This window comes from Panthera onca, chromosome X (assembly GCF_046562875.1).
Source record: "Panthera onca isolate mPanOnc1 chromosome X, mPanOnc1 haplotype 2, whole genome shotgun sequence".
In the NCBI taxonomy this organism is placed as follows: domain Eukaryota; kingdom Metazoa; phylum Chordata; class Mammalia; order Carnivora; family Felidae; genus Panthera; species Panthera onca.
In genome coordinates, this window is record NC_138357.1 from 13077918 (window position 1) to 13100213 (window position 22296).

General features: G+C 41.6%; 1 protein-coding gene and 1 pseudogene across 13 annotated transcripts in view; both read left to right on the forward strand.

The window, feature by feature from the left end:
* Positions 1–22296, forward strand: part of ATP11C (ATPase phospholipid transporting 11C (ATP11C blood group)) — a 171185-nt gene that overhangs the window by 71554 nt on the left and 77335 nt on the right. For all 13 annotated transcript variants that reach the window (XM_081794226.1, XM_081794229.1, XM_081794231.1 and 10 more), the window contains 4 exons: positions 8907–9026; positions 15451–15540; positions 18073–18153; positions 20425–20532. In XM_081794226.1, the coding sequence (XP_081650352.1) occupies positions 8907–9026; positions 15451–15540; positions 18073–18153; positions 20425–20532 (399 nt within the window). The remainder of the gene's footprint in view (positions 1–8906; positions 9027–15450; positions 15541–18072; positions 18154–20424; positions 20533–22296) is intronic.
* Positions 5354–7483, forward strand: LOC145714387 (CDGSH iron-sulfur domain-containing protein 2 pseudogene; annotated as a pseudogene).

Here is a 22296-nt window from a genome sequence, read left to right on the forward strand (position 1 = left end):
TTTTTTTCCCTTAATGTTTATTTTTGAGCCAGCGAGCCAGAGTCAGAGCACGAGCGGGGGGAGGGGCAGAGAGAGGGAGACCCAGAATCCGAAGCAGGCTCCTGGCTCCGAGCTGTCAGCACAGAGCCCGATGTGAGCCTCGAACTCACGAACTGCGAAATCGTGACCTCTGAGCCAAGGTCGGACGCTGAACTGACTGAGCCACCCAGGCGCCCCTAAGAGACTGTAATTCGAGCCAAGAAGTTGCCGCGAGAACATGGTTGAATGGAAGGCTAGAAATACTTCAGTGAACAAGTGGCTACCTTCTGCGAGTCTTGAGTCACGGCTCAGAGCCCCCCCCCCCCCCACCAGGTTATTTTCTTGGTTGTTCAGCTCAGCCATCCTCCATAATGGAATTTTGGGTTTTACCTGCCTCTTTTGTTGGGTATGTTAAAACAACAGCTATAGCCTGGATGTGCTGTTTAATTACATTTACAACCTGGCCTTTTTTTTTTTTTTTTTTTTTTTTCTGGCTAGTTTGCTTTCTGTCTGATATTTAACAATACCAGAGGGAAAAATGCATTCACTGGTTTCACTGGACATACTCCAGCATATATTTGAACTGTTAGACCTTTCTAGGAAACTTATTCTCACTTTAAAAAATAATGGTGCTATCATTGAAATGGGAGATAAAGCCCTGTTCAGGACTTCAGGTACCTCTTTTACAATATATTTTTTTGCTCCAGCCAGGGTTTATTTTCTCTCTCCTTACACTGTAATGAGAATTCTTCTCTGGTGACCTAGAAAGTGATATTTGGATGAGAATTTGTCTCTTCTAGGTAGTGATATTGGTAAAGGCATTTTTCTCCCTAATATCCATCCAGGGGTTCTTTTCCTTGCCATTGTTAGGTGTTAGGTATTACTGTTTGCTGCTGAGATAAAACTTCCTTCCCTGTGAGATCTCTAAAACGTGAAGAAAATCTTCCAGCCTTGAGGGGCTTCTCCACAAAAACCATCTGCTAAGGCCATATATATATTTGGGTACACAGTTCTGAAGCATTTCCGTCTCTCATGGTAGGGTATCCTAGAGAATATCTGCATTGTATCTCTTCCTCTTATACTGTTTACCTGCCTAGAACCCAAAGTTCAATTGACCTTTTGTCAAAAGTTTGTTTTTTAATTCCGCTTCTTGTCTTGGTCGGTCTGTCGTACGCATGGGTTAGAAAAGAACTCTACAAGATGAGAAAAATACTGTGTGGTACAAGGGACTCATGTTTTTAAAGGATACTTTAAAGGCAAAAGCTCCAGAGGCAAATCAAATGTTGGGAGAAGAGTAACAAGAAGATGTCCAATGGTGTGAAACAGAGGCCATGCCACCAGAACGCTGCTTCAGAGTCTTAAGGAACAAAGCAATCTCCTAGAACTTGCTTGGCCGCCTCCCTTGGAGGTACAGAAACTTGCAAGCCACAGTTGGCTGTCTTCCCAAACTCTGGGAAACTTTACAAGGATCACAGGGGGTGGGTACGAGTTGCTTGATAATCTGCAGCGTTTTCTCTGGGACTTAGCTGCCATTGTGCTAGCAGATTGTCGCGTGTCACAATGCAGATGGTCCCATCTTTCCCTCCTGCCTCTGAGGTTTGTGATCTATATTTTTACTCTGATCTCTTTGCAGCCAGGTCGGGCTTAGCAAGGTGATCAGCCAGCCTCACCGTTCCTATCCGTGGAAGTCCTATACCTCTCTATTTAGAGTTTGTAGGTTTAAGTGTTTGGAATGCAAGATGATGTGAAAGTGAAAAGTAGCTTCTCAGGCCTTACCAACCTGTGTGCTCAGTTCATCTCTCGTTAAGTTTGTGTGCATATTGTCAGGCCCTAGTGTTAAGAGAAAGTCTGTCAACAAGGAAAGTGGAGTTGCTGATCCCCAGCCAGAACTTTAAGAACCTCACTGACTCTCTGTAAATGGAAGAATCTGAATCATGAAGAAAATTCTGTTAGAATCCTGAGTCACTAAATGCTTACGGCATTTTGATCTATCAATTATTAGCCATCCCGTAAGACAGCCGGATTTCCTCTTTAGAGCCGCATTTCTGTAGCCCTGAGGTCCTTGAAGTGAGGGCATGGTGGGAAGGGGGACCAGATGGAGAACACTTAGAATTGATTGCCCCTGATGACATTAAGCTGCTCAGTGGATCACATTTGGATAATCAAAGTCTAACTCTTGAGTTTCCCAACAAGGCTTTTTATGGAGGTCCTGAGGATTGTGGTTGCTGATTGAGGTTTTTGTTTTTGTGGGGTTTAATATCCGTTTCCTATAGCACATTCTGTTCACTTAAGTGTGCCGCCATCAGGTAATGCCTAACTAGAGACCATCTTTGTGACTAGGGATGTGCTGTAAATATTCAGTTGTCTTTTGGTCAGGTATTTGAGAGTATGGGTTGATATGACCATCATTAAGCTTTAACGGCAAGAAGACATAAAATGTCTTGTCTTGGTCTGGCTTCACTACCTTTGGCAAAGGAGGGAGACAGCTTAATCACTTAAGAAGATGCAGTGAAAGCAAAATCTGAAAAGTGTGATTTTCAGGCTCCTTTTAGAGTTATGACTATAAATTACACATCGAGATTATTCTTCTTGGCTTGTTACAATGGAGTGGGCTTGGAAACCTCAGCAACGTGACCACTGAATACATTGTAGCAATTTTAACCTAGAGGCTTAATACGCTGGAAATGTTCCCTGGCAGCGTGGTGACCCCATCCCGGCACCTCCCCCCTCCAGCCCTAGAACAGAAACACTGACTTTTAGGAGCATTTTAATAGATGCCTGAAATGTTGCTGAAACGCTAGTTCGTTCTTTCAATTTTGAGTTCATTTGGCCTTTTTAAGACTGATTATGCCGTTCAAAAATACTAGTGCTTCAGAAAGGAAAATAGCTTTGGGGCCGGGGTGCCGAGAACAGTTTTAAATCATTGCCAGGTTTTCAGAATTTTAATAATTCGTTTTTGTTCATTTGTGCGCAGCTACTTAACATTCGCTTTAGTAACTCACAAAGAGCAGTCTGATGACCAATAAAAATAATGGTGTAATTGCAAGGGACGATCTAAATAATTGATGGGAGATTAACCACATGCCAAATAAGTATTGAAGGAGAATCTCATTTTGTGAGCAGCTTAAAGTGATTGGGGGGGGGGCACTATTTGAGGGTTATTTGTATTCTTACCCTCTGGAAAGCAAATTGTTTAAATTATTATAATTACTTTAAAAACGTCGGGGCGCCTGGGTGGCTCAGTTGGTTAAGCATCCGACTTTAGCTCAGGTCGTGATCTCAGGGTCGCTGGTTCCAGCCCCGCCCTGCCTGGGACACAGAGCTTGCTTCAGATCCTCTGGCCCCGCCCATCCACCTCCCCCTACCCCCGTCCCCGCCCCCAATCACGCCTGCTGGCAAGTGCATACTCACTCTCAAAAATAAATAAACTTTTTTTTTTTTTTTAATGTGGGGTTATGGCTGGTGTACTAAAAACTTGTAGACTCTTAGTTAAGAGCGATCACTAATTCAAAGAGAAAGAGTCTGTAGCAGTTTTCACAGGCATGGGCTGCAAATTAGAGTTGCCACCTAGGGAGCTTCCCGAAAAATTAAATATTAAATAAAAGACCCAGGCATCGGTGTTGCGTTTAAAGCCAACGTGTGGCCAGAATTAAGAACCACTGATCTGTGACTTCGTGAAAAATTTTAAGTCTGCAAACACCTGGAAAGGCCGGGGACATGAGCTGTTTTAGATTCTGTGCCAGGTTTTATAGTGACAGTCTTGTATCGAGGTCTCTATTTTCTCTCAGTTCTTATTGAGTAACTGGTCTAGAGGCAATCAAGACACAGATTATACTTTCAACAGCTTTCTATGTTTTATGACTAGCAAAGGCATGGATTTTAAGATGGTACTAGTTGAATAACAGTGTCATTTAACTCTGATTTTTATTGAGACACGATGTTTTGGTATAAATTACTTACCTTTGTTTTTCCCTATAATATTCAGTTCATCCTATGGAGCTATAAATCAAGGGTACAAAAGGGTGGCGCTTTTATCTTGAGGAAAAGAATTGAATTGCTTTCTCTATCGGCCCATGTATTATTGATGCGCTTTTTAATATTTTTCCTTACTTTTTATTGTAGTGTATGATGTGTCATTAGAATAGAATCCGTGCCAGCACATTTCAGTTTTTTAAAATGCCATTTCTAAGGACATTTGGATGGGAAGCACTTCAACACAGGATGGACTGTTAATGAATTAAAATTCATCATGAGGTGGCGGGAATCATATCCTCCCACTCCACACTACATCGTGTGCCATCCCGAAGGGAGATTTTTTTTTTTTTTTAATGATTCCTACTTGGAGTTTCTCTGCCCTCGCTAAGGCACCTACCTTATTCACAGTCACAGGAACTAAAACCACTACATTGGCAGCAAGCGGAAAATTACAGTGAATTTACACATGAGTTCAGCGCTGCCATTTTTATGCAAACTAAACAGCATTATAAGCTAGAGCAAATTCCACCAGAAATTGCAGGTTCTTCAGATTTGAGGGTGAAGCAGGCCTGGAAAAGTCCTATTTCAGCTCCAGCCCCAGTCCCAGGCAGCTGCAAACCCAAACCTGCCGGGGCTGAGGAGACTTTGCCCTTTTTTAAAAAACCCTCAGTAGACGTTATACAATTCCTCTCGGGCCCCGTTTTCATCATCTAACGATGATCGCTGCTAGGACCACCCCGCCTCCCCCGCCCTCCCAAACCTACACAGCAGTTTCAATCCATTTTCTCCCAACTTCATAGACCTAGAAGTCACGTAGGCCTTATTTGAAAGTGATCAGAGAGAGAATGCATGGGGAAAGCTCTTAGTAAAACCGAAAATGCCACTCACGTGTAGGGAATTCATAAAAATATGACAGACCTCAGAAATTGTGTTATGCTTGTCCCTGCCTTTTGTTCTCTGGAATGCTAGTAACTGCCAGAGAAGAAAGGTGAAGACCATTCAGAAGTGGGGAAGTACTAGTTTATTTTTGTTTTAAGTTAATAAGTGGCCACTGTTAACCAAGGGGAACAATGTATGTTGGCAGTGCAGGAGACATCCTGCTTCACTGACCCTCTGCCTTTCCTTTTTCCTCTTCCTCCTTTCCCATTGGTAGAATGGTCTGAAAACTGGCATAAAAGGTAACTCTTCTTATTTACTCTACCGTCGTGTCTTGGTTGCATGAAAAACTAACCAACCAGACAAATATTAAAGGTCATAAATTGCAGTGTGTGTATGTACTTGACAATTTCTGTAATTCAAATAAATCTGTACATTATAAGGTTCGGGTCTGTTGTAGAGACTGAGCGAAGACTAACTTACGATGGAAGGTGAGGGTAAGGGTGAATCAGAATGAGCTAGACTTTAGCAAGGTGTACTCGCTCTTTTTTTTTTTTTTTAATGTTTATTCATTTTTTGACAGAGAGCGAGCACAAGTTGGGGAAGGGCAGAGAGAGAGAGAGAGAGAGAGAGAGAGAGAGAGAGAGGGAGACACAGAATCTGAAACAGGCTCCAGGCTCTGAGCTGTCAGCACAGAGCCCCACATGGGGCTCGAACCCACGAAGGGTGAGATCATGGTGAGATCATGACCTGAGCCACCCAGGCGCCCTGCGGTGTACTCCCTTTCTGTTTACAATTTGCAAAATGCATATTATGGAAAATTTAGTGCTCTTCTCAGTAGGCTGTGTCAGACCCTGTATATTACAGTTGCAAACAAAGAAGTCAGTCCCTGAATCAAAATGTATATAGCTCCCATTCTGATAAAGGTATTGTTTACCATCTTCCAGGAACTGTTGGGTCTTATAATGCCCTGTCTTTGGGCAAGCGGGTAAGTGGCTATGCTGCCTAGCACGGATACTGACTGACATTTTCCAGATTGCCATGGGTAGAGATTCTGTTAGCCCATGCCAGGGTAGATTTCCAGAAGTTGCCCTTTTTATATACAGCTTAAATCTCTCCTACTTCAATTTATCCCAATACTTTTTGATTGATTCCCTACAGAGTTTGAAAGCAGTATCCCACTAAATAATTATTTAATAAGCTGAAATGAAAATAATGAGTCAAGAGGTCTTACTTATACTTTGGGGTGATCTTTACTTTAAAAAAATTTTTTTAGTGTTTATTTTTGAGAGAGAGAGAGAGAGAGAGAGACAGAGCATGAGCAGGGGAGGGACACAGAGACAGAATCTAAAGCAGACTCCAGGCCCTGAGCTGTCAGCACAGAGCCCAACGCGTGGCTCGATCCCATGAACCGCGAGATCATGACCTGAGCTGAAGTGAGATGCTTAGCCGACTGAGCCACATAGGGGCCCCGATTTTTACTTTTTTAATTGAAAAAAATAATAATTTTCCCTATAATATCAATATAAGATACAAAAATTCAGATCGAAATGCATCCTTTGGGTGACATTTGGAGAACTTTGCAAGGTCTAAGTAATCTTGCTTTAAAATGATTATTTTGGGGTCAAGGATAGGAAGGGGAATCTTTGTGCCTACCTACTTTGAGTGCTGGGTGTTGTATTATGTAAGTGACGAATCACTAAATTATGCTCTTGAAACCAGTATTACACTTTATGTTAACTAACTAGAATGCAAATAAAAATTTGAGACAAAAGAATATAATGAAAATACATACGTGGATATTGGTTCCTGTCTTTTTTTTGACTTAAATATATGGTTGTCTCAAACACAATAATATAGTACCATCAAAGGAGACTATCCCCAATTTGTATAAGAAAATGTATTACCCTGATTTAAGATAAGAAGCCAGGAGCCAGTAGCGGCCTGGCAGTTCGACTGGGGAGCGGTGGGGGCTGCTGGGAAAGATGGTGCCGGAGGGCGTGGCCCACATCGCCAAGGCATCGTGCAGGTGCAGCTTCCGGCATATCGAAAGTGGCTCCCTGGCCTGAGAACATTACCAGGATCACCCAGCTCGCTGTTGCAGTTCTTGCCTTTGCTTAGTGTACTTTTCACCACTTGGCTACGTTGCAATTGGTCCATTCCTCCCGGAGGATAAAAACAACGGAAGGATAGCTTGATTAATCTTAAAATACAAAAGGAAAATCCCAAAGTGGTGAATGAAATAAACATTGAAGATTTGTGTCCTACTAAAGCAGCTTACCATAGGCGATGGCGTTCTAAACCTTTCCTGCCTGTGATGGTTCACATAAGAAACAATGAAGTGACAGGAGGTAATGTGGGTCCGCTGATACTGAAGAAGAAAGAAGTATAAGAGGAATGAATTAGGATTGGATTCAGTTGTGCGCTGTTGTAAAGTCTTCTAACAGTAATATTTTTTTCATTCTTTGTACATAGAAGATCTTTGAAATGGTGGTCTTAATCATTGCTCTTGGTTGAGTATTTCTGCCAATTTATCTTGTGCTTCTGTTCGATACTTTGTATATTCAAACAGTCATTTATATAGAAATTAAATTGTACAATCCTTTCGTTCTTACTTCAGTGTATCTTCCTAAATAAAACCACCACTCTTGGTTTTAATTAACTGAGAAAAATCTAAGTTTTTGGCAGTGGGTCCAAAGCGATTCCTTTGAATATCAATATTTTTAATAGCATCTATCCGTGAAATTTTTCTCCCTACACTGTTAAATGTATTCTTTTTCAGTCCTCTTCTGTTTTGACCATTTGAAGTGATTTTTCCTTTTTGACCTTCCACACTCCTTTCTTTTCCAATCAATAAGAAAAACATTGTTCTAAAGAATTACTTGAGTTTGCAAAGAGATAAACGCTTTGCTTTATAAAGATTGTGTCTGAGAACTAGGAATATCCCAGTTTCAAAAAAGACATGAACTAGATATAGAAAGTTCCAAAAAGGAGCCGTTATGTACCTTACAAAAGATTTGTTTACTTTACAGAAGGCCTGTGTTTGTGTGTGTTCCCGGGTGTGTTTTGTATGTGTATCTTCTTCAACTCTTTGACTCAGTGACGTGGGATGGGGTGGCAAGAATACTTATACTAAACTCATGAGCTGCTGCATTTGAAGGTCAATTAAAAGTAAACATACAAAATGATAAATCGTTCAGTGTTCAAAACAGTATACATTTTTCTCTTTATAACAGTGTAAGCCAATAAAACCTGAAATGCAAAAGGTTTGCAAAATAAACTTCCTGGAGAATCTTTAAAAAAAAAAAAAAAAAAAAAAAACCAACAGAGTAAAGCCTCAGTGAAAGAAAAGGGTGAGGTAAAATGGAGCTCAACCTTAGAACTTCTAGATTCAGCAAATCTACTTCTAAAAAACGTAGAAGCGGCATTAGAGACATATCGTGTGAAATGGGACTTTTTGACGGTAGGCTCTGAGAAATCACAAAGGATGTCTTTCCTGTAAAGCCAAAGAAGTAACAACTTCTCTTTGTAGAAGTCTTTGGTCATCATTTAAGACAGCCATTCTGTTTCTCTATACTTACAAGTAATTATTTTGTGTTTAGAAGTGATTTGCCCTCTGCTTTGGACTCTCTGATACGAAATTGACAAGATTGCCCTCAGTCATTGTATGATAAATATTCCCAGTCTGACCTGTTCTAAGTGAGTGCGTTGCTTTGATGGTGATGGTTGAGATTCTATGGAAGAAAGAAAAATGGCAGGAAAAATACTGTTTCTCTGGAATTTAGAAAAATTTAAACATTTTCGAATTGCCGTGTTGGCCTCAGAACTGCTGTCTCAAGCAGCACTCGTACTAATCTTCACTAAGTCAGCGACTAAGCCTAGTGGACTTTGAGTAGCCTAACAAGGTTTTTTCCCCTCTTTAGTACTTGGTCTCTCTAGATTGTAATGAAGCATGCCTAGGCAAGAATTCTGAGCTCTATAGAAGCATGGAGAAATGTGATAAGAAACTGACTTTTCCCCCCCTTTCTCTTGGTCAGTGTGCTGGAGAAGAGAAAAGAGTTGGTACACGCACAGTGTTTGTTGGCAATCATCCAGTTTCAGAAACAGAAGCTTACATTGCACAGAGATTTTGTGATAATAGAATAGTCTCATCTAAGGTAAGTTGTTTTTTTAATTCAATAGATATATATAGTGATTCATATAGTGAGCCAGATCATGCACTTACTTATGCCTCCAAGGAAGCCGGTGTATGTATTTATATATGCATACGTGGATGTGCACTTAAACACCGTCTAGCAACCACCCAAAGGCTGGTTTGTTTGGGGTTTTTTTAAAGCATCATTTTGTCTTGTTACAGCTGACATATTATTCACTAGCCTTCCATTATTATTCATAGTGCCTGTTGATTCTGCATATTAAAACTTTAAGCCTTAAAGGGTGCTAAAAGTGGGAATTATTTACTTGCCCAAAGCTTCCTGAATTGCTCTTAAAGTGGATGGAAGAGGCTATAAATAATTTACATTCTTTTGGAGGGTGCTATCCTGGAATGACATTTATATCTCTCTGTTCCACTGCCAAGCTCCTCGAGTACGCTCCTGGGTCCTAAAGGGTATGTTCTGCTCAGCACATTGCTGGAACAGTTAAGAGTTCAATCACTGTAGCTATGTCACCATTTGAATAATCATCTTCCTTCAGCATCGTCTAGTGCTAAGAGCTGTGACCTGCAAGTCTTAAAGACATGTTTAAATTCCGGCCTGACCATTTACTAGCTGTGTGACCTTGGCCAAATTAATCTCTTGAGTCTAAATGTCCTCATCTATGAAATGGAGCTAATGCTCCATATGTGAAAGCCCCCTTTATACTTCCGAGTACGCAGTTGTCCTCATTCTACTAATATTAGTTCGCTAATCTTGACCTTGGGAACCAGGTTAGGTACTAGGTGCTAGATGGCAGATAATCGATAGATTCACAGTTGAGAATCTTCCCTACTTCTTTGTGTAGCCTGGCAAGGCAGTTCTAAAATGTTTGTGACAGTTGGATCGCTGCAAGTTTGCCAACACCTAGGACCTGAAACAAAATTATGCCCTTTCTTTAAAAAGGTAACATTTAGGGGCGCCTGGGTGGCTCAGTCGGTTGAGCTCAGGTCATGATCTCGCAGTTCGTGGGTTCGAGCCCCACGTGGGGCTTCTGCGCTGACCGAACAGAGCCTGCTTGGGACATCCTCTGTTTCCCTCTCTTTCTGCTCCTTCCTTGCTCACGCACACGTGCTCGCTCTCTCTTTCTCAAAAATGGATAAACGTTTAAAAAAAATGAACATTTAGTTTTCAAATACACGTGATTTTTCTTTATGTGGTGATGCAGTACAGATTATGCCTTTTTTTTTTTTTTTTTTTAAGTTTACATATTTATTTTGAGGCGGAGAGAGGGAGAGAGAGAAGCCCAAGGAGGCTCCACGCCATCAGCCCAGAGCCCGACACGGGGCTCAAACTCATGAACCGTGAGATCATGCATGACCTGAGCTGTGAGCAAGAGACACTTAACCGACGGCCACCCAGGCGCCCCCGTAGTATTATACTTAGATTATACTTACATAGGGGATTAACATGTAAAATGTGTACAGAATGAGTGAAAACTGTGTTGGCCTAATGAGCCTGTATCTACTAGCCTATAGAACATTCTGAGTATATTTGGATAAAATGTCTTTCCTGTTCATCTTTAACCTTAGGGCAGAAAAGTTATCCTCAGCCAGAAGTTTTCATACCTGCGCAGGATAGGGAACAGTCCTTTGACTGAAAATTGTATCTCACCCTATAGTATCCAAGATAACAGTAGTAGTCCTTTGACTCAGACTCCTAGGCTTCTAAAACTGAAAGATCCTGAGAGATTATCTGTTCACCTTGCTGACTTTACAGACAAAGAAAACAAATGCAGAGAAATTAAGTTAGTGCCATGGTCACCAAGCAGAGTTAGGCGAAAGGCAGGAGCAGACCTGCTTTGTAAGGACTGGTCGCTCTGAGTGAAGAGCCCTTTTCACATCATTGTACCACGGGGGCTCCTTTCTCAGTTTTCTCTATTATTGTTTTTTTGTTTTTTTTTTTTATAAATTTTTTTAATGTTTGTATTTATTTTTGAGACAGAGAGAGACAGAGTATGAGCGGGGAGGGGCAGAGAGAGAGGGAGACACAGAATCCAAAACAGGCCCTGGGCTCTAGGCTCTGAGCCGTCAGCACAGAGCCGGACGCGCGGGGCTCGACCTCGCCAACTGCGAGATCATGACCTGAGCCAAAGTTGGACGCTCGACCGACTGAGCCACCCAGGTGCCCCATCTATTTTTTCTCTCTTATTACGCATCAAGTAAAATATGAAATAGTTTCTAGGAAATTATTTTTCATAGTGTTTAATGTGGAAGATGCTAATGTAACACACTGATGGTAAAGTCACCTTCATTAAACGAGCGATAACCATTTTGGTGTAGTATACTTGTGATTTCACATTCTAAAAGAACTATAAGACTCCCATCTAATTGTCAAATCTTTTTGTATTTACTATAATATTTTTCATATTTTATCTAGCTTCAGTTTTGCCAGTTGGCAAAACAATGCATTAGGATTTTTTTTTTTTTTTTTTAATTTTTAACGTTTGTTTATTTTTGAAAGAGAGAGACAGATAGTAGGGGAGGGTCACAGAGAGAGGGAGACACAGAATCCAAGCAGGCTCCAGGCTCGGAGCTGTCAGCACAGAGCCCGACGCGGGGCTTGAACTCACGAACCACGGGATCATGACCTGAGCCGAAGTCAGACGCTTAACCGACTGAGCCACCCAGGCACCCCAGGATATTTTTTTTAAATAGTCAAGAGCTCATGGGGCAAATAAAGATTGTTTCTGAACAGGTTTGCATATATATCTCTGTAGTGTACATATGTATTAGAAATCAGAGTAAAGAAGTGAACATTTCTGCATTGAAACACAACCCAGCTCTCTTTTCTCTGTAAATATTACGTGTTTGCAATCTTTCTAGATTGCTGATCATTATAACTGATGTGCTTTTTTTTTTTTAATAAAAGCTCCAGAGCAGAAAAAGAGGAGTTGACAGTATACTAACTTCAGAAAAAGAATGACATCTTTTTTTTATCATTTTATTCATTCATTCATTCATTCATTCATTTTTAATTTTTTTTTTTTAACGTTTATTTATTTTTGAGACAGAGAGAGACAGAGCATGAACAGGGGAGGGGCAGAGAGAGAGGGAGACACAGAATCTGAAACAGGCTCCAGGCTCTGAGCTGTCAGCACAGAGCCCGATGCGGGGCTCGAACTCACGGACCGTGAGATCATGACCTGAGCCGAAGTCGGACGCTTAACCGACCAAGCCACCCAGGCGCCCCCATTCATTCATTTTTAATTGACATCCAAGTTAGTTAGCATACAGTGCAATAATGATTTCAGGAGTAGATTCCAGTGATTCATCCCCTACGTATAACACCCAGTGCTCATCCCAACAAGTGTCTTCCTTAATGTCCCTTCCCCATTTAGCCCATCCCCCCACCCACAGCCCCTCCAGGAACCCTCAGTTTGTTCTCCATATTTATGAGTCTCTTCTGTTTTGTCCCCCTCCCTGTTTGGATATGATTTTTTGCTTCCCTTCCCTTATGTTCATCTGTTTTGTATCTTAAATTTCACATATGAGTGAGGTCGCATGATACTTGTCTTCTGACTGACTTATTTCGCTTAGTATAATACCCTCTAGTTCCGTCCATGTTGTTGCAGACGGCAAGATTTCATTCTTTTTCAATCACAAAGGTTTAGAAGATTAAGATTTCATTCTTAATATAATGAATAATTATAAGAGAATAGCTTACGGTGTAGTGGTGAAGAACTTCGTCCTTATAGACAGAAGGCCTGGGTTTGAAGTTAAAGGAAGTCATCGAACTTTTCTGTGTCTCAGTTTTCTTATCTATCAAATGGAGATATTAACGGTAGTTACCGCAGAGGATTGTGGCGAGGATGAGAGAAAGGAATCCACAGAAAGCCCTTAAGCCCCGCGCTTGGCCTATGGTAACTCAGTAACTCAGTCTCCATAACTCAGACTCAGTAGATGGTAGCCGGTATTGTTATTCATGTTTCTGTGATGAGTATTACTGCATTCCCGAGAAGTACTAGTGATTTCCTCACTCTCACGGGTTTTGCTTGTGTGGCGTGCTCTCTCGTTAGAAGAGGCCTTTCGGTCCATTCTGGAGAGAACACTATTTTCACAATGTGAACTTTTCCTTCTTCACGTGCCTTTTGGCTGCTTATATGTTTCACCAGAATCTTTTAGTTGAAGAAATGTACAATTTGTAGAATACATTACCTGCCTTCCAGCTTTGTAGCAAGCGTTGATTTCCTTCTTGAACCTTTCGGTAATAAGAATAACTTTGTCCTAATGGGTGCTTTTTGTTTGTTAACAAATGACATCAGTAATGTCAGTGTAACACCGGGAATAAGTCTTATTAACACAGGAACACTGAAGAGAAACTTTGACCTGCTTTAAATTTTTTACTAATAAAGTTAGTGTTCCTTTCTTCTTCGGGGAACACAATACTTTTCTTTAGAAAAACCTGTTCTCTGCAGCCTTCCTACTTGATTTTAATACAATCAGCAAGAACCTTTGGGAATCACCAGAATTTTGTAGCTGGGATGAAATTTGGAAATCCCCTTCTGTAGCAAAAGGAGCATTGATTGCATCCTGCTAGGATCTTTAGAATCTTTAGTTTTCACTATATTTTTCCATCATACTTTTTTTTTTTTTTTTTTCCTTTAAAAACCCTGAGCTTTGATCTTGGAGGCACTTCAGTGGGTTAAGAATCAGTGAGCTCGGGGTGCCTGGATGGCTTAGTTGGTTAAGTGTCAGACTCTTGGTTTTGGCTCAGGTCACGATCTCACGGTTTTGGGAGTTCGAGCCCCGCGTCGGGCTCTATGCTGGCAGTGTGGAGCTTGCTTGGAATTCTCTGTCTCTCTCTCTCTCTCTCTCTCTCTCTCTCTCTGCCCCTCCCCCACTCGCACTGCCTCTGTCTCTCTCAAAAATTAAAAAATTTAAAAAATCATTGAGCCCTTTGTAGGCTAAATGGCTGATGGGCATTAAGGAGGGCGCTTATTGGGATGAGCGCTGGGTGTCAAATGTAGGTGATGAATCACTGGGTTCTACTCCCGAAACCAAAACTATACTGTATGTTAACGAACTTGAATTTAAATAAATATATTTTTTTTTAAAAAAAGAAAGAAAGGAAAAAAAAGAATCAGTGAGCTCCACGTAACTCTTTGAAGGCATGCCCAAGGTTAAATTTAGAACTCCTGTGTGAAAGACTCTTGGATTAAAGTTTCAAGCCTAAAATTACACTAGCATTCTCCCTTATTTTAAAACTCAGAATCAGTAGAATTTATTAGACATCTCTTTGAATCTTTTCAGACTCCCTGGACAGTGCCTTTTTAGCTAAAGTTATTAAATCCTGGGGCACCTGGGTGGCTCAGTCGGTGAAGCGTCCGACTTCGGCTCAGGTCATGATCTCACGGTCCGTGAGTTCGAGCCCGGCGTCAGGCTCTGTGCTGACAGCTCAGAGCCTGGAGCCTGCTTCAGATTCTGTGTCTCCCTCTCTCTCTATTCCTCCCCTGCTCGCACTCTCTCTCTCTCTCTCTCTCTCTCTCTCTGTCTCTCTCAAAAATAAAGATTAAAACAAATTTTTTAAAGAAAAAACAGAGTTCCTATGCTCTCAATACTGTTTTAAAAATAAACAATGAGGGGCGCCTGGGTGGCTTAGTCAGTTAAGTGTCTGACTTCAGCTCAGGTCATGATCTTACAGTTCATGGGTTCAAGCCCTACGTCAGGCTTTGTGCTGACCATGCACAGCCTGTTTGGGATTATCTCTCCCCCCCTCCCCTCCCCCATTTGCGCGCGCGCTCTCTCTCTCAGAGTGAATAAATAAACCAAAAAATTAAATAAATAAAGTGAAAGCCCTCTATGCCTCAGGGTTATGTGTATACCTCAGCTGTCATGGAGGTTGGGAGGTACTGATAGAGACAGAGTTTACATTGGTGACAATGGTCCAGACTCCAGTCGTTAGCTGAGCCAGAGCAATTAATTTGTTCATTCATTCATTCATTCAGCTAATTTATTTAGTGTCTACCTTGTGTCTGTAGGTGTCGGGGGAAAAAGTAATAAAAAGACAAATGAACAGCCTGTCCTTATAGAACTCATTGCCTACTGAGGGAGAAACTTTAATAATAAATGCACGCATATATACTTATTCATTGTAACGAGTTTTTATCGAGGAAGTATAGGATGATATGAGAGCACCTAACGAGGAGCCTAATGTAGATCAGGTAAGGGAAGGCTGAGGTTGGAGACTAGATGGCCCAGTTGTAACGCTCAAAGTGAAAACTTCACTTCTCCTGTATGCCTCTAAGTGTATGCTTCTTTGTATGTGTGAGGTTTGGGTTTTAAATGTGCTTTCAAAGTGTCTTGATAATCTGACCCCTATGAGTCATTATTAGGGTTTTTCAAGTTTCCTTTCTAATCATACTCTTTTTATTTTTACTCCCATACAGTATACACTTTGGAACTTCCTCCCAAAGAATCTGTTTGAACAGTTTAGAAGAATTGCAAATTTCTATTTTCTCATCATTTTCCTTGTACAGGTAAGAGCTCCTCTCTTAGAAACTTAATCACTTCAAACAGATTCTCAATCCATTTGTAATTTTCAAATGTCCCGTGACCAAAAGATGTTTCAGGGTTTGTTTTAATAAGATACTTTAGGGGCTCCTGGGTGGCTCCGTCTATTAAGGATCTGACTCTTGATGTCAGTGCAGGTCATGGGATCGAGCCCCACGTCAGGTGTTGTGCCTGCTTGGGATTCTTTCTCTCTACCTCTCTCTCTGCCCCTCCCCTACTCACGCTCTCTGACTCTCAAATAAATAAATTTAAAACTAAGACTTTTTAAAATACTAATATTACATTTCAAGATTAATATGATTTTATATATTTCTAAAGTAGCATTTTTACTTAGAAAACCTGTTAAAAAAAAAAAAGAAAGAAAACCTGTTGAGAATTTGTTACTTTCTTTAAAAGCTTTCATTGATTTCCTATCTTTGTTCATCCTAGAAGGACATATATTGTGTGCCGTTAATTTCAGTGCCATATACCAAAATCAAAACTGTTCAAATTAATAGTTTTACTTTGTTGAGCCCCAGCTTCAGCTTCATTGGAAGTTTATCCTTTTTTCTTTGTGATTATCAGGTTTGCTCTTCCTCATTCATTTACTTTTAAGTATGAAAGCCTGGCAGACTTGATCTTCTCTGTGTTCCTGCTAATGTTTTATGTTTAAAATTTTAGACCTCTTACGTTGCATTCTCCATCTTTAAGTCTATGAGCTGTCAAAAGTTTTCCCTCGCCAAGATTACCCCCAGGAAATTTTATTACAGTAAGGGAATTTTTTTTTCCTCATTTCATTTTTCAAACGAAGCAGAAACATCCCAGTGAAATCGCTCAAATGCCTTGTTAATGGAAAATGCTTCTGTTTATCCACTTTGAGGCTTTGAGTAAATGGTACTGTAATTTAATTTAGCTCTGCTACTTAAAACTAATCTGGGTTATGCTATGGGAAAGAGCTAATTTCAGCCTTAAACGATGGGGCATTTGAAAAGGAGCTCCTTTAGATCCACAGTAAGATATCTTCCAGGACAGCATGAAATCAACGGCAGAAAAAGCTTGAAGAATCCTTCCACGTGGTACACAGCACAGTTCTGTTGGATTCGGTGGATGCGTACCAAGCACCTACCGTGCGCCCCGCAGTGATTCTAGCAAATAGATGCAAATCAAGATAGGACTTTTCTATCCTTAAGGAATTTTCGTTACAGCCAAGAAGACAGTCCTGTATTCCTCTAATTTAATGCAGTACAAGTCATAAAAGTAGCCTGGGCAACATCTTACAGGGATACGTTGGAAGTTAATATGTCTTTCTGACCAAAAGGAGCTTAAGAAGGCTTCAGTGCGTGGATGATATCTGAACTAAGCCTTGGAAGACCAGAGCGAGTTTACCTGGTGAAGAATGCCAGACTGGTATCTCAGGGTGGGCCTGAGGGCACAGAGCCGCATGAAAGCCTATGGCTCTGACTCAGGGTATGTGGCAGAGACAAGCCCGTGGTGGGGATCAGAGATGAGATTGGGGGGCAGATTAGAGATGGTGGGGGGCAGAATGAACTCCTGGTCCTCTGTCCCTCAGATCTAGTTGGCTTTCAGTATTCCTTTGTTTCGGTGAATGACGACAGCATCTACCCAGCCATGTTAACCAGAAACTTGGAAGATCTCTTTAATGGCCCCTGACAAGAAATTCTTCGTTAATCCCTAAATACCTCTGGAGGTTCGTTCCACGTGTACCTTCGGCCACCCTTATCCAGGCCAACATCTTTTACTTGGATTATGGCAGCAGCCTGCTAAGTGGATTCCCTGCCTTCTCTCCTGTTCCCTTCCGTTCCGCTTGCCTCAAATGAGGGAGAATGATCTCTCCAAAATGTAGTTCTGTTCACGGGACCTCTCCTTGCCTAAAAGCTTCCGTTATTTCCCAGTGTGGGGTAAAGCATGAACTCTAGCCTGGAGGGCCCCTCCTGGTCTTGCCTCTGTCTCCCTCTGCAGCGGCCATCTCACACCACACTCTTGCCGCTGGCTTCCTTACACTCCCTCCGACCACGGAGCCTTTGCATATGCTGTTCACTGTGCCTGAAAGCCCATCCTTCATCTAGTTCGTTTCCGCTTACTCTTTAGGTCTCAGCGTCTCGCTTGTTTCAACGTCTGGTTTTCCTGTCAGCTGCCACCTTTAGGAGGGCAGGGACTGTTCTCTATCTTATTAAAAGCGACATCTGTATGTAGAGCGTAGCCCCTTAGAGCCCAGGGGCTGAAAGAAGGGTGCTCAGCAAATGGATGGTGAATGATTGGTTGTATTTCACTGAAGGAGTTAATCTAAGGTGGACTGAAAGCGAAGCCTGAATTTAGAACTGTTATCTTCAACTAACTGCTGTGCGGATTGCTTTTGTTTTGATGAGCGTTAATACTCACCCTGCTGCCGGAATGTGTCTTGTCTGTCCTTTTTGCCCGAAATGGATGCAGCAGGTACGTCCCGCGTGCACGCAAATGGCCTGTTTTCATTTCACGTCCAACTGAATTTCTTTCCCTAGGTCACGGTAGACACGCCAACGAGCCCCGTTACCAGTGGACTTCCGCTTTTCTTTGTTATAACTGTTACAGCCATCAAGCAGGTAAATTTCTCATTCACAATTACGCGTGCATTTCACTCCTGTCTGGTGTGCACTTTCTTGTCAAAGTTCCTTTTTCATATTTATCTGGAGTGGGCAGTATCCTTGATGGATTCAGTTTATATTTGGTCCCTGTCGAAACCATGAAAATGACCGGAAGGTACGTCTTTAATTTCGTTTGCCCATTTGCTCCTGAGTATTCGTGTGGGGGGTTGTAACCCGAAAAGAAAGTCGGGAGAAGGTACAGCTCAGTCAGGAAATGAGAGACGAATTTTTCCAGTGTGGTATATCTTTATCCGAAAAATTCCCATTCTAGTGAATTTTTTGCTGTCGTCGCCTAAAGCAGAGAACTCGATAACACAAATGTTTTATATGTGTTATGTTCCCCGATGCTGCCGAAGTGGGTGGTGGGAGAGGAGACTTTTATTCTTGTTTGTCATCAAAGCCGACGATTGCCATGGTTTCTGATGCTGATGTCTTTGAAGTATTTTGAGCATTTTGTACGATTGTCCCTTTGAAAACTTCCACATGAAATTGAAAGTGGAAATGGGAAACTGGAGGTGAAGAGTGGGGTGGCAGTGTTTATCAGGCCCTGGGACAGTCCGGAGGACCTGGCTAATTGCAAACATACTTCTAGACAGTACTTATCAAAGAGCTCTAAAACTTACCCTAAAGAACTTCAGAAATGAAGGTCTGCTTAATGGTATTTGGAACAAGGTTACCGGTCCTCTTAGGGGTTATCTGGCCTTTTATCTTCCCTACCAGGAACTGCAAGAATATTTTATCAAGTGTTTGGTTGCTAAATAAAGACATTTGGAATGTTCTTTCCCTTAGGCTGTTAGGATTATTTTCTTTAACATCACAGAATTGCCAGTTCCAAGAATAGCTTGCACGGTTTACAAAAGCTCTTACTGATTCATTTTACTCCCTATACTAGTTCATGGTAGGGCCTTTCTTTCCTCACTGACATCACAGAAGGTACCGTCGGAAGTGATAGCCTAGCATTGTCATAAAGAGGGACAGAACAGGAATGAATATAGCGCTGGGAAAAAAAGGGAAGGCGATCAAGAGATTTTTTTTTTTTTTTTCAAACAGTTATATTTGAAAAGGTACAGACATTATTATAAAGAAAAAAAGGAGAAGAGGTCATGCTCCAACAAATGCACATCCTCTTTCCTTAGTTCTTTTGGCTTAAATTTACTTCATACAAAAACCCAACGAAAAATGAGCCATTAGACCTTTCCCTGATTACTTTTAACTCTAAAAGATGAACACCAGTTTATAGTTTCCTTTACCACCAAGTCAGTGGAGAGGTTTAACTGTTGAAGTTCAAACCTTATCATAGATTCTCTGCCAAAATAATCCGATCTTGCCTTTTCTATTCTCTATCCCTGGGAAAGAATTCTATTTCCTCAGAGATGGTCACTCCCAACAATCTACTGTAGAGGGGTATATTTAAGCGGTTAGGTCTGTAAGAAAATAAAACCCAGGGGGGAAAGATTGTCAAATTAAAAAGTAAGGAAATTGGGGCACCTGGGTGGCTCAGTCGGTTAAGTGTCCAGTTTTGGCTCAGGTCATGATCTCACAGTCGTGAGATCGAGCCCCGTGTCAGGCTCCAATATGAGCGTGGAGCTGGCTTGGGATTCTCTCTCTCCCTCCCTCTCTGTCCGCCCCCCCCCCCCCCAAATAAATAAACATTTTTTAGAAAAGGTAGAGAAATTAGCACTAACTTGAATAAGAGTAGAATCAGAAGAATAAGTCATAGTCCTTCACATATTACGGTTCTGATGTCTGTGTTTTCACGGATACTCATCTATGGAATGGCGAAACCTTTTAACACAGTAAAGCTATTTACCGAAGGGGTGTTTTGAAAGCGTATCTTAGTTTTGCTGTAAAAATATACAGTGTTGTCTCTTTAGCAGAGATTAGCAGAGATCTGAGTTGAGATTAATATTATAATCTCAACTGGTGACTCAGGGAAGGGGGTTATAGAAATTTATTAAGAATTTCTATGAGGGGCGCCTGGGTGGCTCAGTCAGTTAAGCATCTGACTTCGGCTCAGGTCATGATCACACACTCCGTGAGTTCGAGCCCCGCGTCGGGTTCTGTGCTGATAGCTCAGAGCCTGGAGCCTGCTTCAAATTCTGTGTCTCCCTCTCTCTGACCCTCCCCCGTTCATGCTCTGTCTCTCTCTGTGTCAAAAATAAATAAAAATTAAAAAAAAAAAAAAGAATTTCTCTGTGAGCTTGACTATAGTTATTTTTATCCCCTTAGGGATATGAGGATTGGCTGAGACACAGAGCTGACAATGAAGTCAACAAAAGCACTGTTTACATTATTGAAAATGCAAAGCGAGTGAGAAAAGAGAGTGAAAAAATCAAGGTACGTTTGTAGTTCGTTCTTTTTTTTTTTTTTTTTTTTTTAATCACGGTAAAAACACAGCATTTTAAAATGTACAATTTAGCAACATGTAGTACATTCACACCGTTGCGCAGCCGTCCACACTATCTGGTTCCACAACCTTTTCATCGCCCTAAAAGGTCGCCCCCATCGGCAATGCGTAGTTATGCCACATGTCCTCCCTCTCCCAGGCCCTGGCCACCACTAATCTTCTTTCTGTCTCTATGGATGTATCTATATCCATGGATGGATGGATGGATGGATGGATATGGATGTATTTACATTTCCTGTAAATGGAATCATACGCCGTGTGGCCTTTTGTGTCTGGCTTCTCTCACTTCATGTAATGTTCTCGAGCTCTATTCTTGTTGTAGCATATATTAGTAATTCTGATTTTTATGGCTAATATTCCATCACACGGCTCTACTGTCTTTTCTTTACCCGTTCGCCAGTTGATGGACATTTGGGGTTCTTTCCACCTGTTCGCTATTATGAACATTGCCGGTGTGAGCGTTCGCGGACAAGTTTTTGTTTGAACACCTGTTGTCAGTTCTCTGGGGTATTGACCTGTTGTCAATTCTCTGTCAATTCTCTACCTAGGAGTAGAATTGCCAGGCGACAGGGTAGGTCCGTGTTCAACTTTTTCGTGAACCACCAAGCTGTTTTGCACAGCAGCTGTACCGTTTTGCATCCCGCCAGCGATGTACGAGAGTTCCATGGTATTATTTTTATCACCTAATGAGACCCCTGTCAGGAAGATTTTAGACTCCCCCACATCGAAGAGTATTTTTTGTTCCCAGCAGATTTTATTTCAGTTAATAATAAACATTACTTTTGAGAGTTTTAGGTTCGCAGCAAAATCGGGCGGGAAGCACAGAGTTCACGTACACGCCGTTTTCCCACACGTGCGCCACGTCCCTCGCCATCAGTACTCCATAGCGGCATACGTGTTGCAATCCATGAACTTACACCGGCACATCATTATCACCCGAAGCCCACAGTTTATGTTAGAGTCCGCTCTTGTTCGACATTGTGTGACCTCAGACGAATGCCTGATGACAAGTACCCACCATCGTGATATACAGAATCGTTTCACTGCCCTCAACATCCTTTGTGCTTTGCCTCTTTATCCCTTCATCCCTCCCACGCCAGGTCTCCGCTAGCCTTTTTACTCTCTCCGTAGTTTTGCCTTTTCCATAATATTAACACTGTTAGAATCACACACGGTATGTGTAGCCTTGTCAGATTGGCTTCCTTTACTTAACAAGACGCGTTTAAGTTCATGCCCTGTCTTTTCGTGTCTCGATACGTCCTTCCTTGTTAGCACTGAATGATACGCCATTGTCTGGAGGTACCAGTTTCCCAACCATTCACCTTCTGAACGACACCTTCGTTGCTTCCGAGTCATGGCAATTATGAATCAGGCTGCTGTAAACATTTATGTGCAGGTTTTTGCATGGACCTGAGATTTTCATTTATTTGGGTAAATATCAAGGAGCGCGCCTACTGGATTTTTTTTTTTTTTCCCCCCCACAGGTAAGAAAAGTTTTGTTTTTTTTTTTTTGTTTTTTTTTTTAATATATGAAATTTACTGTCAAATTGGTTTCCATACAACACCCAGTGCTCATCCCAAAAGGTGCCCTCCTCAATACCCATCACCCACCCTGCCCTCCCTCCCACCCCCCATCAACCCTCAGTTTGTTCTCAGTTTTTAACAGTCTCTTATGCTTTGGCTCTCTCCCACTC